A 20209-nucleotide genomic window follows, 5' to 3' on the forward strand; every position below is an offset into this window, starting at 1 on the left:
AAATCTTTAGGCTGCTTACCACATTGCAGTCTGTTGCTAGACTCACGATAAATCCTTGAGTCATGAACAGACCCAGGCCACCTGGCCTCCACATTGGAAATTAGGTATGCAGCATCACATGTGATCTTGACAGTGCAGAGAATGACAGATGTTGAACTATGATGCAGTCTTTAACATTTTGAAACAGTAGTCAATCTACATGTACCTGCACATTTATGCTGTGAATGGACTTCCTATTCACATAATCTGCTTCATTATGCGAGGGAGCCGTGATGGGGATGTGTGTGCCATCTATGCAGCCAATCACACTGGGGAATACTAAAAGAAATTAAAATTACTACTCCCATTCTGAGGTTGCAGCACAATGTTATTAATGGAATATAATTTAAAATTCATTTGGATCTCTACATCATTCACCTGCAATCCTGTGGAACTCCTCCAATTCCCTGCGCAGTAATGCTGCACCTTTATCCACGGGATCGTTGTCAAAAGGACATGCCATGTCAGTGGAAAAAGTGCACTTCTAATAGAGGCCTACTGACTGATTTTTTTAAATAACAGATGGCAGAACTATGTTATGCCAAAACTCGCCTGCTGACTGAATGAATGAGCAAATCAAAAAATATGTGTGGCTGACAGAGGGCGGAGACAGAGAAAAACTTGAGGTTCATTGAGAAAAAACCTGGTCCCAACCAGGTTAGGTTCGTAGAGTCTGTTACCATAGTAACTGACCGAGAGCTTAAGTTACCTCTCTCTGTGAAACGGGCTAGAGTTACCCCTCTTTCTCTGGTTTTCTCTTTCTCTGGTTTGAGTTACCTCCCGGCTGCACGGTGGCGCAGCAGGTAGTGCTTTGCATGTTTTTCCCATGGTTTTTCTCTGGGCACTCCGGCTTCCTCCCACAGACCAAAAACATGCTCATTAGGTTAATTGGTGACTGTAAAATTGCCCCTAGGTGTGAGTGTGAGTCTGAATGGTTGTGTGTTTGTGCCCTGCGATCAACTGGTGACCGGTCCAGGGTGTACCCCGCCTCTCGCCCGTTGACGGCTTGGATAGGCTCCAGCACCCCCCACAACCCCGAAAGGGATACGCGGTATAGAAAATGGATGGATGGATGGAGTTATCTCCCTTTGTGAAATGGAAAACTCTGCCCCTGCTTGTCTTGTTTTTGTTGTGTCTGATGCCATTTATGCTCTTTGTTCTTTCTTATATCACATGCTCCTCAGTTTTCTTTTGTCTATAATACACAATCTCACACAAAGTTTTCTTTATTTTACAAGCCAAGTTAATGCAAGACTGAATCAGGAAAGCCAAAGAACCTTAGAACATAGTTATAATGTTTTCTTGCTTCGCTTAGAAAGCTTTTGATGGTTTTGTGTTTTAGTCGAGACCTAGCTTAAAAGCACTTGTGGTGTAGCTACACTGATACATGCTTGTCCACCAAATTATGAAATTATGCTCAGTCAGTCAGACAAAACAGGAAAGGAGGAGGTATTGCAGCCATGTTTTCTAAACAGTTTGTGTGTATTGACATTGACCTGGATGAATTGGTGGTGCATCGACCACCAAGATATTCATCAGTGTTTTTGCAGTAATTCTCAAAGGCTAATTGCACTGAGTGTATCTAAATATGACTTTACCTGAATGGCAAATGTCCATTCTATGTAAAGCGCTCACTTGGTGCACGTGATTTCTTTCTTTGAGCACTTTGACCTGCAATTCCTCTATGAAAGGTGCAATACAAATAAAATGTATTATTATTATTATTATTATTATTATTATTATTATTATTATTATTATTATTATTATGTTGCCAGACTAATACCAAGAGTTTTCAAAGTTACGTGGTAAAAATTAAGAACATTGAAGTTTTGAGATATTTCACCAACAACTCCAAAGAGATCCATGCATGCACGCAGATTGTACATCTGCCCACAACTGCCTACACAAATACAACCAAGCTGTTTAACCACAAGCTGTCTGCTGGCAGACTCCACTAGCTGAACTGAGTTTGACAATGTGGAGAGCCTGTCACCTCTGGGAAAGCCACAGAGAAGTCTGCTGTGAAGAGTTTCCTGGCTTCACCATCCACTGCTGTGGGTTCTGACCAGCAAAAATCTCCAGCAATTGCCAACACAGCTAAAAGTAGGCAAAACCATCTTACTGACTGGGTTGATAGAAATAATACTTAATCTTTAAATTTAAGATAAGATATAACTTTACTGATATCTTATTTTATTATCTTTTTTTTTATCTTATTCTTAGTTATTAGTCAATCTATATAGTAGGTAATCATGACCTCTCCTTTGCCATTGCCAATTTCATTGCACAGACTACTTTATCATACACAGATCAGTATTGCTAGTTCTATTTTATTTATTTATTTATTTTCTGTTATTGACCATTAGTGTATGATTTTCAATCTTTTAATTCTGCCTTTCTGTGTGTAGTTTGCATGTTCTCCCCGTGTTCACCTGGGGTATCCTCCAGAAAATATACCACCACTAAAAATATGCAAGAAGATCACCACCTGACCAATGGTGATGAAGAGAGTTCATCCCCGGGCACTGCTGTCAGCTGGCAGTCCACCGCTCCTGGTCTGCCGCAGAGGAAGGACGGACCAAAGATGGGTTACACGCGGAGAAAATAATTTCACGGAAAGCATGGCGACTAACTCTGCAACTAACTCTCTGTGTGATGTGATAATAAAAAGTACATCTCTTTGTCTTCTTAAGATGGTAGGTTAATAAATATTCTCATTTAGACCAAGACGTTGCCCTGCATATTCCTTTGAAGCAGAGGCGAAAATCATTTTCACAACTTTTGATATCAGACTGATAAGATGGATTCACTGAATTAATTTGGTAATTAAATTTCCTAATAAGTTTCCTAATAATTTCCTAATAAGTAATAAGTTCCTAACATCTTCATATTATGCATAATGCATAAGTTTTATTTTATTATGCAGAATGCATATGTTTTCAGTGCAGATATATAGCAATTTGCAGTCTGTGTGTGTGTGTGTGTGTGTGTGTGTGTGTGTGTGTGTGTGTGTGTGTGTGTGTGTGTGTTTGTGTGTCTCTGTCATTACCCGCTGGATGAGGTGCTGGCCAGTGATCGTCTGAGGCTGACTGGCTGGTTGACAGACTGGTTGAGGTCGTAGGCCAGATGACCCTGGAGCTCCCCCATAGAGAAACTAGGACCTACTCCCGTGACTACTGGAGCTACATGTAAAAAGGGCAACACACTGTGGTTGTGACATACTGTACACACTGAAAACTTAGTAGCCTGTCAATAGTTTCTTGAGTGACAAAAAATAGTCTCTTTATTGCATTTTCTTTCCTTCCATTTTGTAGAATGTGTGAAGTTTCATTACGCTGATATTTTATATGCTCTGAATCAATCCAACAGCAACCAATCAGGCTGCACAGCAGCAGGAAAATGTGTGTGTTTGTCAGTTCAGAACAGCAGACACACTGAGACACATTGCAATAAAAAAAAAAAAAAAAAATTAAAGTTTTTTTTTGTAGTTCATTATACTAACTCTTACCCTGTTTAAACATTTAAATTTGCATTCAATTATGTGAAGGGTGCACAATGGCTTCTTTATTACTCCGAATGTTTACGACTTGGGACTTTAACTTCTGATGGAGCAGTCCCAAAAGAAGTCATATGTCACTGATCTGTCTTCTGATGAGTCATCTGATGCTCATGGGTTCTAAATTTCATGCTGACAAAAAGGACAATGGTTTACGTGCAGTACTATTTTTGTATTTTTGTACGTGTATGTGTTTAAGCTTAGCACTATTTTGGCATGAAATTGCTACTGACTTTGCAAACAGTCACCCATTCTACAGAGCAATTTCCCTCCAAAATATACCATGAATGTTAAACTATGTTCATCGTATATGGCAGTAATTACTAGCCTCTGACTTGCAAATCACATTCACATCAAGTCATAATTATAACTGGGAAACTCTATATACTGTAATGGTGAATATAATTCATAAGTTAATGGTAAAGTAGGCTTACTTCTTGAGACCTGGACCAGCTCAGTGACACTGAAAACTCCTGATGTCAAAAAACTCTCCTGGAACTCTGGACCATCTGTGGAAACACAAAAGCAGTTTCACTCTCATACTGTGTTTGTGTGTGAGGAAGTCTTGAGCATCAGCAATTAGTTCATGTCAATCAATTTACATGTTGGTTCATCCCAAGTAATTAATGGTATGTGGACTACACCATTGCCTAGGTCAGTGTTTCCCAACCTTTTTGAGCCATGGCACATATTTTACATTAGAAAAATCACAAGGCACACCACCAAACAAAAAAGTCACAAAAAGTATATTTATTGAAATATAATGAAAATCTAGTCTCAATTTACTTAGTGTGAAACTTGGGACTGTTTAGTTGAACACAAAGCTGATATTCTTGCAGGAATTGAAGAAAGATGCACAGGAAGATTTCACCTGATTGGTGCTCTAAGCCTTTTGTGTACTTATGTTTTGCTTTTATGTTTTATTTCCACCTTTTCTTTATTTCCATTTTTTCAGTGTGTGTTGATTTACTTTGTAATGTGTAAGATTATGATCATGTCAAGAGTCTCTCAGAAAAGGGATTTCTGCATACCAAGCACAAAATGGGCTTTGAAATAAAATATATTTATATTCTGAAAACCTTATATCATAATCCAACAGCACAGTCCTAACAAGAAACTAGGGCACCAACTGTTATGGCATGCTGCGCTTGTCAGTGACGTCTATTGTCTACATTTACTGCTTGGCTTATCATATCATCATACGGACCATAAACTTGCACTACATACGGATGACTGGTTACTTCCATTACCACTACTTCAAATGTTTTGAAGGGACTTAGTATTCATTTCTGGTTACAATAAAATCATCTATTAGATCAAACTGAGCTGTCAGCCTATGTAATTTATGTATTAGATAGTTACTGTATTTGTTCATATGTTTGAACAAATTGATAGAGACAAATAAAGAAAAAAAATTGTATATAGTCAGGCAAAAATGATAATGTATGAGCACGTACATAAGACAGAATAAAAACAACAAAAACAAACACCCCATTTAAATTGACTGTATTACTATAGCGCTTTTCTACTCTGAAGACCACTCAAAGTGGTCTGGATACGTTATCTAGATTGGATCTTGCCTTTGTGTTTGCACACACAGTTATTTCTTGATGTACACCATTAATTTCCAACCTATATTGCTTTTATCTTTCATGCAGTTCTACGCATTCACACTTTGCAATACGTGTGCTTTTCCTTATCCAGATAACTTGTGTGGATACATTTCCATTTTAATACCATGTATAAATATATGTGGTCGAAGCTTACACAACTTACACACCTTAACCAACTTACACCAACACAAACAAAATGTTCCTCTATAATGCAAGGTCCTTTACATTACCCATGGTGGCGGTTTGACTATCCTCTTGATCAGAGCCCACTCCTGTATGACTGGGACTGCTGCTCTGCTCTGCCTCTAGAGAAAGAGAGAGAGATACATGTTTTTTTAAAACACTTCACAATTAAGACAAATTCAGACATTTAGAAATTAAGACAGAGTTACCAGATTCACACACACACACACACACACACACACACACACACACACACACACACACACACACACACACACACACACACACAGAGTAGAAGAGAGAAGAGAGAGTAGAAAATTTCTCGTTTTCAGCTTATAGATGTAAACAGGCAAGCAAAGTGAAGGACACTTGCAGGATTTCTCAGGATTCACCCACTGCCATGCGTCCATTAGGGTTTCTCTTAGCTGGCCATGATGTTAGCCAGTCCCACATACTTGGGTCCTCACAGTGAAAGGACAATTTAAATTTATTTCTACTTGAGTCTTATTTTTGTAGTTTTGTTCATCACTTCTATCAACAATAATGACATTCATTTAGGCCTCCAAATGAACTGGTTTAGGATAATATGCATACATTGGTGGCTTGCTGAAGGCCCTGCACAGGAGGTGTTTTCACTGATTAGGGCTGATTAGACCTGAAAAAAAACAACAAAAAGAAAACAAGTGAACTGAGCCTAAAAACAACATGTTGACAGTAACAGTGAGTTTCACACAGGACTTAAAACCTAGTCTCCCAGGTGGGGATTCTGTGCTTTACCCACTCATCCACTATATTCTGACCCCTGTCTGCTTTGTGGTCAGCTTTAATAATGGTCCTGGATCAACACAGATTATGATGTTGTGAGAACAACACCAACATAGCAATATCAGATAAACCTCAAAGAGGGTTAGAGTTAGGATTAAGGGTGAGGGATGAGATGTATATAATAATTCAGAAAATGAAATATTTAAATGTGAAAGCCACAGGGGGGTTAACAAGTGTGCTCATGTATTTTGGGTTAGGGTGCCATATTTATCAGTTTTCTGATGTGTCTGACCAAACTGACACATTTTATAGTAGTGCTGGGCCTGGATTTGTGTCAACTACAAGGGTAACAGGCATTCATTTGAAGGCAGATATATTAGAGATGGGGCTGCATTTCTAATTTTCTAATAAAGGTATTTGCTCATATCTAGCAAGAAAAAGCAATCCAGTTCCACGCTGAGTGCTAGATACAAGACATAGCATTTATCATATTGTTGAATTTATTGATTAAGCAATGGAAGCACTTTATACGTATATATATCTCTTGCAATAGGAGTTAATCATCCTTGTTTACTGCCAGCTGCTCTTAATTCAGAACACAGCTCTATTTTACCACTGGTTTGACTCACAGCTATATATGTTTGCAACAAGGTTCTCTCTGCTGAAAACAGTCCAATGAGTGAAGGTCACTGCAGACTTTGTCAAGCTAGTCATGATAATCTGACCTCAGCCAGCAGTTCGGGTCATTGCTGACCACGTCTCTAATCACAAACAATAGTTGCAACTTTTAACGTTGAGCCTATATATTTTCTGAAATTATGCTTTCACAGATGCTATCCATGGGTTTGAGAGATCCATATGTCTCAAGGATCTATGTAAAGCTGCTTTCTCTGTAAAAACTGTTTCCACAGATTGTCTGATACATAACACATTTAACTGGTGATGGTGTTTGGTTTTACAATTATCTACTGCTCACTGTCCCCTTCAGATTTTTCAAATCTGATAATTGCCAGATATATTCCATGCATCTGGTCATTGTAGGCCCAACAGGTAACTGAATTTTAGTATCCAGTCATTCGTCTCACTGGGCATATTAGATCACTGGTATTTAACTCATTTTAGTAATTGCTCAATACTCATTGCATCTACTAATAGTTCTCAGTCACTATTTTGCTAATTGCTATTCAGGGTATTCTGTCAAATATTACACATTAAGTGCTTCTGCAGTTGCTCTTATTCATTGTATTTTGCCAAGTGGTAACATATTCATACATTAATGATTGTTTTTCTGTTATCCTGCTTCTTGCTGTCTCTATCTATTTGATTTATGTTATTTCCAGTCAAGGCGATCTCTGGGGACTGCGCTGGCACTGCCGACCCGCCGGAACCATGCCATCCCGTACCAAGGATTGAGGCTATCTTGGTGTCCAGCAGTGCGGGCTCGGGTGCGCCCTTGCCCCCACCAGTTGCAGATGCACTTCGACGGTGCCATGGCACTTTCTTCTTGGCCTCCACCTTCACATCCGACCACTTCTTTTTAATTTCTGCCACAGGTCGCTCTGTGGCACTGGAACTATTCACTGCGGTGACGATGTACTGCCACTCTTTTTTTTCTTTTTTTTTGTGACGCCGTTACTGTGACCACCAAACAAAATATCCTTTCTGGCCTCCACCTCACCCACAAGCACCTTGATTCCAGTCTCAGTAAAATTTCTTTTTCTTTTCTCTGCCATGATCGTACGTAAAATGCCATTGATCAGCAGGCATATTTATATGCAAAGACATTCATGAGGTACTTTGCATTGACCATTCATGGTAAAATGTGGGTGTGTCGGGGGCAGGATATGAGGTGAATCCACCTGCGCAATGGAGCGTGATTTATAAAGGGAGAATTGCGTGCAGGTGTGAGTATGCACGGTTTTATAAATCTGAATATTTTTTGGTGTACGCCATTTTCAGCTTTTGGGCATATGCACACTTTTAGTATGGATTCTATGCAATGTTTAATAAATGAGGCCCCTGGTCATTAAATTTTCTCAAATCAACATACAAACTTCCGTCATTGCAGGCTATAAAGGTTCTCTAATTTAGCACTTAATAATTGCTGACAAGGACATATTATGCTGCTGGTAATTGCTACATTTCACTGCATCTGCCAGCTGCTAACTCATTATTGCATTCTGCTAACTGCTAGATTGCCATTAGATCTACTATTTGCTCCATCATCATTGCACTCTGTCCTGATGCCACTGCAATCATTGAAGCAACAGAATGCCCAAATTAAGATGACCACATGAGAGTGCTTCAAGCTAGCTTAGTTACTAGGGATGGAATGAATCTTGTGATCTCACAGTAGAAATATGGCTTGATGCCATTGTGGAACTGTGATGCCATCTACTGTGATGTTACATGGTTATTTACTACCTCTCCTTGTCAAAAATTGTTTTTGTTTAAACAGCACAGTGTGCAATCATAGTTTTCAAGAAGACAGACTCCCATCATCCTCAGTGTGCAAGCGCTGCTAAAAATTAACCTCACGAGAAAATTACACATGAATTACACACCTTAACGAAAGAGATTGAAGATGCTCTATTGATTTAAGAGCTGATATGTGCCAACATTTCTGTTTCCCAGTTTCAAGAACTGACAATTGTGAAAAAGAAACTCACAAATGCAAAACAACTTGCAAATACTGTCAGGTGACCGTCAGCTTCACTACGGGAAACATATCAAACATGAGAAGCCATTTGGCACATTACCACCCAGAAATACTCCAATTACTTCAGCAAAGCTAGGCCAAAGGAGCCTGAAAGAAGCATTTCAAGCCTTGCTTCCCAATAACAGTCAGGGAAGTGAAGTCATGAAGTCACATTCAGTGACTTCATCCTGGATGACTGACTATCTGAAAGATAGACCACAGTTTGGTCAACTGGGCAATGTTCTGACTGAGACAGTGGAAAGTAGTACAGGAGTGCCACAGGGGACTGTTTTATCTGCTTTTTCTCTTCATCATGTACTCTTCATTGTGCCACCTACAGAAGTTTTCGGACTCAGCAGTAATTGGGTGTGTAAAGGATGGACGAGAGGAGGAATACAGAGCAGTGGTGGACAATTTTGTGGAATGGTCTGGCAGAAATCACCTGCTGCTTAACGTGGCCTGCTTAACAAGATCAAGGAGATGGTGATTGATTTAAGAAGGAACAGGATGACCACACAACCACTGTGTATTCTGGGAGAGAATGTCAAAGTGGTGGAGGATTACAAATCGAGTGCACCTCGACAACAGACTAAACTGGAAAACTAACATCAACGCTGTTTACAAGAAGGGGATAAGCAGACTATTTCCTGAGGAGGCTCAGATCATTCAACATGTGCAGCAAGATGTCGGAGATCTTCTATCAGTCTGTTGTTGCCAGTGCACTTTTCTTTGCTGCAGTGTGCTGCGGGAGCAGCATCAGAGCCAGTGACACCAACAGACTGAACTAACTGATCAGGAAGGCCAGCTCCATTGTTGGCTGCAAACTAAACACTTTTGAGGGGGTGGTGGAGAGGAGGACACTGGACACTGGACACACTGACGCTCTCTACAGGAAGGGCCAAAGTCGTCTCTATTTTCTGAGGCGACTGAGGTCCTTCAACATCTGCCAAACTATGCTCAGGATTTTCTGTGAGTCTGTGGTGGCTAGTGTTATTCTCTATGCTGTTGGGTGTTTTTCAGTATAGATATTTTGTTTTATATTTTGTTGTATATTTTCTTTTTTCTTTTCTTTTCTTTTCTTTTCTTTTCTTTTCTTTTCTTTTCTTTTCTTTTCTTTTCTTTTCTCATTTAATTCTAATTCTATTCTTGTACCTGCAACAAAAACAATTTCCCCTCGGGGATCAATAAAGGAATTCTGATTCTGATTATTTACAGGGACCCAACAATTCCCTCATGAGCAAGAAAAACTTCCATCCGTCATTGGCCACCCACCACCCCCCTCCCCATCCCCCCTCCCATCAGAGCACAAGCACAGTGTCTCTCTACTGTGTTCTGCTGTTGGCTATAAAGACAAGCAAAAATCACTCCATCAGGTCTCAGTTGCAGAGGACAGAAGAGCAGCATCAATTGAATTCATTTTTGAAAGCAACATCCCAGCTACAGTTGGCAAAAAAATGTTGGTGTGTGCTAACCACTTCGAGACTGACTGTTTCTCCAACCTTGGTCAGTACAAGGCAGGATTAGCCATCACTGTAAGTGACAGCTCTAATAATAGACTCTTAACTATATGTAGTATATATAGCACAGTATTTACATATATTTATGTATGTATGTGATATATGGACAGAGACAGATAGCAATCACTGTAAGTGACAGCTCTAATAATAGACTCTTAACTATATGTAGTATATATAGCACAGTATTTACATATATTTATGTATGTATGTGATATATGTGCAGAGTAGTAACAAACATGAAACAGTATGTACGTAATACAGCACTATGGATCTCATAATACTGGAATGACGACTAATAGTGGTTATAGTTGCTGTAAACGTCAGGTAGAGACATGGCAGGAGACGTAGCTAATCCACAATCCATTAGAACCTGCAAGATGAGAAAGCACAAAGATTCCAGGGAAGAAGCTAAGTTAGTAACATGCCTTGGTAGGACATGAAAGCGTACAGGTGGAGAGGGAGACAACAAGGGAGCTTGATGTATCATTGGAAGTCCCCTGACAGTCTAACCCTATGGCAGCATAACTAGGGGCTTGAGCCAGCCCTAATTATAAGATTTATATAAAAGGAAAGTTTTAAGCCTACATAAAGTCTACGGTATCTGCCTCCTGGACAAAGACTGGCACTGGCTCCCATTCTGCTTTTGGAAACTTTAGGAACCACTAGTAAGCCTGCATTTTGGGAATGCAGGATTCTAGTGGGGTAATAGGGTACTATGAGCTCTTTAAGATAAAAAGGCGCCTGACCATTTAGGGCTTTGAAAGTAAGGAGTAAGGATTTTAAATTCTATTCTGGATTTGGATTTGGATGGAGCCAGTGCAGAGTAGCTAATATTGGAGATAAATAAGCTCTTCCTTGTTTTTGTCAGAACACATGCTGTAGCTTTCTGGATCAGCTGGAGAATATTTAGCAATGAATTTGGTGAAGGCCAGCGCAATGCCATACATTACTGCTATGTCATCAGATAGTGGTGATAGATAGTGGTGATAGTGACTGCAGGTCGTCCATCCAGGTTTTTTTTTTTTGCGGAGGATACCCCAGGTGAACACGGGGCCTTTCTGTGTGGAGTTTGCATGTTCTCCCTGTGTTCACCTGGGGTATCCTCCACAAAAAACCCCTAGTAAAAACATGCAAGACGATCACCACCTGACCAACGGTGACAAGGAAGGAACTGGGTCCCCGGGCGCCGCTGTCGGCTGGCAGCCCACCACTCTTGGTCTGCCACGGAGAAAGGATTTACCAGGATGGGTCAAATGCGCAGGAATTAATTTCACTGAAGCATGTGCATGATGTGTTTGTTGTGTTCTTCAAAAAGCATGGCATGTACATGTGTGTCATTAATAAAGTAAAGTTCTTCTTCTTCTTCTTCTTCTTCTTCTTATTCTTCTTCTTCTTTACGCCCTTCAGACACGCTTGGAGTCTCGTTAACTGATTTCTTGCATGACTGGTTTCTTCTGGCTTCATTAATAAATATAGCTGGATTTCATCTGCATGGCAATGAAAATTTATGAGTGCTTCCTAATAACATTCCCTAAAGGAAACATATATAGGGTGAATAGAATTGGTGCAAGTACAGAACCCTGTGGAACTCGGTGACTGGCTTTACCATGTACAGAGGAATCATCATTAGCATGTACAAATTTGAGGATTAAACCATCAGTGCAGTTCTCATAATGCCAATGAAGTGTTCCAGTCTCTGCAATAAGGTACCACGGTTAATGGTGTTGAATGCAGCACTAACATCTAACAAGACTAGTACAGAGACAAGTCCTTTGTCTGTTGAAATTAGAAGGTAATTTGCAACTGCTGTGTCTATGCTATGATACAATCTACATCCTGACTGGATATCCTCTTATAAAATATTGTTATGTAGAAGGTCACACAGCTGGTTAGCAAGTGCTTTCTTGAGGATTTTAGAAAGACCTGGATCAAGAGTAGGCTTTTTAAGAAGAGGTTTTATTACAGCTACTTCAAAGGACTGTGGTACATAGCCTGTTGATAAAGACAGGTTGACCATATCTAATAAAAAAAAAGCTAATTAAGGTTAAAACTTCTTTAAGCAGCTTAGTCAGGATGGGGTCTAAATTAAAGCTGTTAATGAAGATGAAGAAATTAGTTGGTGGCCATGTGGCCTCTGTTGCTTGGTCATGCCGATTTGCCTTGTACAACATCAGGAAGATCAGACTCTACCTGTCTGAGCATGCAACACAACTCCTAGTACAAGCGCTGGTACTATCACACCTCGACTATTGTAATTCCTTACTGGCAGGGTCCCATCATGCTTATTAAACTGTTGCAGATGATTAAGAATGCAGCGGCTCGCCTGGTCTTCAACCAGCCCAAACGAGCACATGTCACTCCACTGTACATATCCCTCCCCTGGCTCCCAGTTGCTGCCCGCATCAAGAATAAGTCCTTAATGCTTGCCTACAAAGTTGCCACCAAAACCGCTCCAACCTACCGGAACTCCCTCAATCAGGTTTATGCTCCCTCCTATTCACTATGCTCTGCCCTGGAACACCTGGTGTTGCCAGCCCAAAAAGGCCCTAAGTCTCTAGCTAAACTCTTTTCTTCTGTGGTTCCCTTGTGGTGGAACGAGTTACCAAACTCCATTCGTTCTGCAGAGTCCCTCTAAATCTTCAGAAAAAGACTTAAGACCAAGCTCTTTACTGAACACCTTCCTTCTTAAATAAAAAAACAAAACAAAAAAATAAGCTCTCTTTTCACTCTATGCATTACTTCATAGCACTGCCTCATAACACCTATGTCCAATTGGACCAGAAATTTGTGTTAGGGCACTTGCTCTTGTTGTTCTCTCCTGTCGAGAACCTTGCTTGTCATTTCTGAAAATCTGATATGTCCGTCGCTTTGGATAAAAGCGTCTGCCAAATGACAAATTTCAAATGTAATTGTTGGTGAAGGATGATGGGAGAAAAACAGTCTGAAATTATGACAGGTTTAATAGTTTTATTATCTTCTTTTAGAGAGGCAACAGTGTCATCAATCTGTTGCCCGTCTTAAAAAGTAATCAACTAGATGGTCAATAGGTTGTTTGCAGTCACGTCACGTTAAATTCAGACAGAGGGCTGGAAGTGAAAAATGCAGTATATGAGATGAAGGAAAGTTCTTATTGAGCTAGTTTATATGAAATTAGTAAGAGAGAAAGAAAGAAACATCCTTTATTTGTCACGATGAACACAACATGCAGAGTTGGGGGGGGGGACTGCACACGCCATGCATATGTGAAATTCTTTCTCCGCTTTTAACCCATCCTTGGTCAGTCCTTCCTCCGCGGAACTCTAGAAACAGTGAAAACATACACAAGTTTGGAGGCATACAACTTTCTTGTTAGCGGTTGGGTCCATGACCTTGGTACCAAAGTGATCCGATGGCTGCTGTTTTGTTTTTTCAAGCTTTTATTGTCCTGTGGATTAACAGAGCCGCAAACTATCCACCATGCTGAATGTTGACATTTATGTTACAGTTGTTTGCTAGGTTAACCAGCTTTGAGGAGTTTGAGTATTAATAAGGCTCAGTGGAGTAGCTTCATTTAGGCTAACATACTCTTCAAGACATATGTATGTAAAGTTTGAGAATGTGCTGGTAGTGGGTGTATGGTGTGGGATTCATGTATGTATTTTGTCAAATTTGATGTATTCTGTCCAGTTTTATATTTATATCAGTAGCTAGAAAGACGTCATCCAGGGCCAACCTCCATGGCATTGGGCAACAGAATCTCCATGGTGTCTGACAGATGCAAGGCCAAGAAGCTGGCTGGCTTGCAGGCCAGAGTGAATGCTGGAAATCATGTTTGTTGCTGGCCAGCAGGATGTAGGCTGGAAGCTAGCAGACTGGAGGCTAGCAGGCCAGAGTGAAGGGTGGAGACAAGCCTTTTTGAAGCCAGGAAGCAAGCTGAGGTGTAGAGATGTTACGGAAGTCCATGGTTCACACAGTTAAAGGGTTCTACAGCAAAGGCTGTGTCCCACAGGCAGAGCTTCCTCTCTGTTAATTACAAAAACCCCCCTCTCCAAAAATTTTGAGGCACAGGACGGTTGAAATCAGGTCATACAGGTCATCAAAAAAAAGCATCAACTTGGGCCACTCTGTACTATCACAAATGTCCAAGCAGGGTAACAGGTAAGCAAGAGGTAGGGCCTCCATGCAGATGCTACAGGTAGAGCCGGAGCAGTTCATTGATTTTAATTCAAAAAATCCAAAAGTAAAAGAAATGAAGCAACCAAGGGTCAAAACCAGTCCAAAGGCAGTCCAAACAGGCTAACAAATCGAAATGGGAGCGGACAAGAATCAAAAGTCCAAAAACAAGCATGGTCCAGGAACACGAAGCAAAAACCGAATAAACAATGTACTAAACACAAGGACTAAACACTTGGAAAATGGCTGGCATGTTTGACATATGGTACACAAACAAACTGCAAAAAAGAAGGGAAGGAAAATGCATTTGTGAAGTAGATGAATAGAGCCTCTGGATTAGTGAGAATTTGTCTTTTCTTCTCCACAAAAAATTCAACCTTGGTCTTCATCAACTTTTTTCTTGCACCACTTTCAGTCCTAAATATCTCACAAACAAACATGCAGATGGCCATGACATTTGCTGAGCACATTCACGCTCCCCAAAGGAGGAACCCTGAAGTGAAAATGTCATGCTCCCCAAAGTCTTCCTCCTTTGGGAAGCCATTCTGTAATTTACTTTGTTTTCTCTCTCCTTTGTTCCCTCTCCTTTTTTCCCATCCCCCCATAGTTCCCTTCTTCCACAGGCAATAAAACAAGCAATATTACATTTCCAACTGACAGGGCTCAGCCTGAGAGAACAAGGGAGATTCCCAGTATCCTGAAATCGTTATTTAGTCTAATTAATCAATAATGCAAGTGGTAGAAAATTAAGCGAGATAATAATGAAAACAGTGAATGAAGTCAAATGATAAATGGACAGACAATAAAACAATGCCTTATGTCTGTGTATTTATATTTATATTTATGTTTGTAATGGACTGTCATCTTGCTGATGTAAAAAAAAAAAAAAATAGAAATGGATGTAATCATCCAAACAGGTTATTGTCTTTGATCTCTTGATTGAGAGATTGATCTCTCAACATTTTCTGCCTTTTGAGCATGGACGTTCATTGCTGACTTCTGGAAACAATATGTGTAACTAAAGCCCACAACTTCCCGTTCAGGCTGTCCTTCCCTTTTAGGAAGGAAGCAGGAAGTGCATCACTGATTATCTCCTGTGCTTGCTGCTCCTCAGTTATATAAGCTGGTAGATTCAGTCAGTTTATATCTCTGGCTTCTTATGTGTATGGTTTCTTCTCTGGGTTTAGGGCACATGTCAAACCTATTCCACAAAGGGCCGAGTGGCTGAAGGTTTTCTTTCCAACCAAGCAGCAGCACACCAGACTTGACTCATTTCATCAGCTGGTCTCAGTCTTCAGACAGCTGATTGGGCAGACTATGTGCTCTTGACTGGTTGGGGGAAAAACCTGCAGACACACGGCCATTGGAATAGGTTTGACATGCCTAGTTTAGGGTTTCTTTTCTTTGTTCCCTACTATTCACCTGCTCTATATCAAATGTGTCCTCAGACACCTTTTATTGATTTGTTTGATTTTTGTGATTTGGCATGATGGGAATAAAAAAAATTGAATTGAACTTCACTGTACACTCATTTGGAAATGCAGAAAACTACTTGTTACCTGAATTACAGTCTCAAGTCAGAACAGAACACAGAAATAAAATAAAATTTTCTTCACATGAAGAACAGTGCAACATAAAGTAAGGGATAATGCCCGAGGAGGTGTCCATTATCAGAAACGAATGGACTACGCGAAGGCGTGAAACCTTCCACCGTGATGCGTCCGCCGTGAATGAATGGACTTCCCTTTCATTTCTGATAATGGACACCTCGAAGGGCATTATCCCGCTTATACCATGGTCACTTACGAAAGAAACAAATATTAAATCAATTATTAATATGTTAATGTTGTTTTTTCCGTTAAAATCTTAAGTTTTTCACAAGAAGTGGCTGAGTGAACTATTTAATATCTCTTGTTGTTGCCAAGGTAACCAGCTCTGGCCACAGAACCTGCAGCTCGGTTGACCACAGCTGTTATATTAGGCCTAATCAGTGGAGGGAAGTGAGATGATTGCTTGACGTTATGTTATGTGATACAAAGTATCATTTCAGAGGGCAAGTGCACGTCTTACCGCTTGTGTGTGTCCTCCACTTATTGCCGTTGTGATAAATAAACTGTGAAACAACGTATGTTAACGTATGTTCTGAGTTTCTTTTGCCATGGTTACCAACTAGCGTTTGAGCCAGTGCAATTGTTCTCGTCGTTCATTCTGAAATATTTCTACACAGCAGACATAAACGTAGCAGCATATCACGCACCTCAGCTTCAAAACAAACTGCTGCGTGCATGCTGCCGTGTTCAGTGGCGTCTGTCACAGACACAGACCCGGCCTGTAAACGTTGGTAGTTAGTGATACAGTGCTTTTGCCCTGAACCACTATTGTTCTTCTGCGTGTTTCTTCTTCTTCTTATTATTATTTTTCTTCCGTACCTTTTTTCGGTTCGCTACTAGTCAAAAACGATAGAGAGCACCCAGGCAAATTATATATCAAAACGTGCGGCTCGATCGGGAATCGATGGCTATTATTTTTCTCTACAGAATACACGTTTTAAAAACCTCGTCACCACGACAACCGCTGGATTTATAATGGGTGTGTATTGCGCGGAATGTTCGCGCTAGAGTGGAGGGGATTAACTGCCAGAGTGGAGAGACGCTCTGAAAATTGCCTGAAACTTTTGTCTTTCCACGCTCCTCCAAACCACAAATTTCACTCTACACATTTGAAATTTTCCAGAGTTATAGTGCCGCTTGTGCTGATTCTCACGATGTGCCTGGCTAAGCGATAGGACTTACGATTTTTGAATTGTGAGCCTCTGAGCGAGGAGAGTACCTCTGACCTCGCCCATAAGGTCCAATATAAATCAAAAACAGGAGAGACAGAAGTCAGACATTTTTTTAACTTGCTGTAAAATCCGCATTTTGGAGCCCAGTGAAAAAAGTGATCAGCGTGAAGAGCAAAGCCTTGTAGCTCTGATGGTGAAGAAATTTCGGCAAAAGGAGTTTCGGTCGTTGCGTGAGAAGCGTTTGTTCGAGGGGTGCGCAGGAGCCAAATTCAGACGTTTCTCAGACTCGTCTCGTTCATTTCCCATAAGAAATGAATGGGACGAGCCGAAAAATGCAAAAAAATCTCCCCCTTTTTCAAAGGGCTACTGCTCCGGCATACTTTCACCTAGAGACGCCATTCCAACTTTAAAACGTAGACACAAATCTCGTCTATTGGTGTCTTAAATCTCGTTTTGATAGGTCATGTAGTTTTTGATCAGTCGCCGTTCAATGACCGTGACCGTTTTTGGGAAAAATTGTGACTTTATAATGAGTGTGTATTGCACGGAATGTTGTGTTAGAGTGGAGGGGTTTAACTGCCAGAGTGGAGAGAAGCTCTGAAAATTGCCTGAAACTTTTGTCTTTCAACGCTCCTCCAAACCACAAATTTTGCTCTACGTGCGTCAAAATTTCCAGAGTTGTAGTGCCGCTTGCGCTGATTCTCACGATGTGCCTGGCTAAGCGATAGGACTTTTGGTTTTTGAGTTATGATCCTCTGAGCGAGGAGGGTACCTCTGACCTCGCCCATAAGGTCCAATACAAATCAAAAACAGGAGAAACAGAAACCAACCATGTTTTTAACTCGCTGTAAAATCCGCAATTTTGACCCCAGCGAAAAAACAAAGTGATCAGCGTGTACAGCAAAGCCTTGTGGCTCTGACGGTGAAAAAATTTTGGCAATAGGACTTTCGGTCTTCGTGTGAGAAGCGTTTGTTCGAGGGGTGCGCTGAGGCCAAATTCAGACATTTCTGTGTCTGCTCCTCATTGACTCCAATCAAATGCATGTGTGTCCGCACCTGTGTCTGAGTGGGTGACATCATGGATCAGGCCACCTCAAGTTTCCATGGCAACCTCTGAGCCTGATTGCCTCTCCCACACACACACATATGTAGCTTTAGCTGCAGCTGTGCAGCTCAGTCAAATGATCAGTTCTCCATTAAGCTCTGTAGTGACATGCTAACCAGCCACAGCCAAGTTACCAACTGGTGAGTTGTATATGTTAATGATGTAATGAGTGATTTTGGGCTCTTAGCATTAGCCACAATGCTAACATGCTAATGCTAACATGAGGTCCTATGAACTTGGTGGTGCGTGGAGGTTTGACTAGTGATGTCGGGTTGTTGTGCTAACATGCTAATGTTAGCATGCTAATGCTAACATGCTAACTTAGGCTAAAATGACTCTTGAAGGCGTTCTAATGATGGTTCAGAGGTTTTTAATGTGTTATTTGACATGCTAATGTTAGCATGCTAAAAATAACAATAAATATACATATGTATATATATTATTTATCCGATACCTTATCGTTCCCACTCCCAGGAGGGGCAGTCTCCACACCTGAAAAGGGGGACCAGTCTCAACTCCACTCCAGGAGGAGTGCACTTCACTAGAGCTGTATTGAAAACTGCAGGCCCCAACTCACCCTTGTTCACTCAAAAAAAGGAAATGTCAGTATTGTTGGCTATAAAGCATAGTATTGTGTTTTAATTACTCAAAAAACACAAGTTTTTATTTTAACTTAAGTTGGTTGTGTTGGTTGAAAGCAAAAATATGCAATGTCAGGTTTACTTGGCTTTGTTTAGTTACCCCTACTCAACTCTGTCATGTAATTTATGTAAAACCAAAAGCAATGCATTAATAGACTTGTTTGTCACTTAAAGGACACCACACATCCCCTCTAATCTTGTTCACAATCACACAACTTTATATTACCTCCACCACTACTGATTTTTATTGAATTTTTATTTTGAATATTTTTTACTTATTTGGAAAGTGCAAGTGGGCCATGAAAAGCCAAGGATACAGGAATTTAAATTGAAGACTGTCCTCCGACTGCAAACGACCAGGCAGGTCGTTTTTGACAGCAGCTTTATACGACCTATCGCAATGTTCTTACCCTAACCTCAGAAAAGAAAAGCAGCAGACTAGGATTCGTTCCCGGGTCTCCCACTCCGACAGGGAGCACTCTTCCCATTACACCAAAGCACTGATATACTAACATCTTGACGGTAGGAATATGCTCTATTTGGTCGTATAAAACGCTCTTCTGGGTCGTAAAAGCTACATACAACCTATCTTGGCGTATGAGTTGAAGGATATGTTGGAAATGGATGTTTATTTTAAAACTTTGCAAGGTTTAAAAAACAAAAAGGCTACAAAAACCCTGGACAATTATAAAGGCCTGAATCTGTCATAATAATTTTTCTTTCTTTTCCTTATCAATAATAGTGTCATGTACCCCTCTATTTGTTATCTTCTTATTTTTGTTTTTTTTAATTCACTTGTTACTTCAAAATGAAGTTTGTATGGTGTTTTTTCACAGTTTGTTGTTCACTGAAAACAACAAACTGACCGAAAACACTCAATAAAGATTGATTTTTTTAAAAAAAGGTGTAGACCAGGTGAAGACGCTTTTCGCGCATGCACATAAGGGATCGAGTTTCTGGCAAGGTGACAACTATTGCATTGCACATGGCGAAACATGACCTGGATAAATCAGCAGCCATCCTCGAAATAGAGGTAAGTTAACGTCTTTTTACTGCCATTGTTTCATAAATCAAGTACAGTTGTTCCAATTCCGATAACGATATCGACTGGAATTAGCGAGTATGAGTCCGGGCACCAATACACCATGTGTGTCTGTA

General features: G+C 40.5%; 1 protein-coding gene across 8 annotated transcripts in view; it reads right to left on the bottom strand.

Moving 5' to 3' along the window:
• nfic (nuclear factor I/C) overlaps nucleotides 1-20209 on the bottom strand; it is a 157225-nt gene that overhangs the window by 60489 nt on the left and 76527 nt on the right. For 6 of the 8 annotated variants that reach the window (XR_011602101.1, XR_011602102.1, XM_070960288.1 and 3 more), the window contains exons 5-7: nucleotides 5439-5513; nucleotides 4030-4104; nucleotides 3089-3221 (exon numbers count right to left, since the gene is read on the bottom strand). Coding sequence is in view for 5 of the 8 variants with exons in the window: in XM_070960288.1 (XP_070816389.1) it covers nucleotides 3089-3221; nucleotides 4030-4104; nucleotides 5439-5513 (283 nt within the window). In the remaining 3 variants the exon portion in view is untranslated. Of the gene's footprint in view, nucleotides 1-3088; nucleotides 3222-4029; nucleotides 4105-4565; nucleotides 4642-5433; nucleotides 5514-20209 lie in introns of those variants that run through there. The other 2 variants (XR_011602103.1, XM_070960290.1) reach the window with 2 other exon arrangements.

Source organism: Chaetodon trifascialis, chromosome 4, assembly GCF_039877785.1.
Source record: "Chaetodon trifascialis isolate fChaTrf1 chromosome 4, fChaTrf1.hap1, whole genome shotgun sequence".
Lineage (NCBI taxonomy): Eukaryota > Metazoa > Chordata > Actinopteri > Chaetodontiformes > Chaetodontidae > Chaetodon > Chaetodon trifascialis.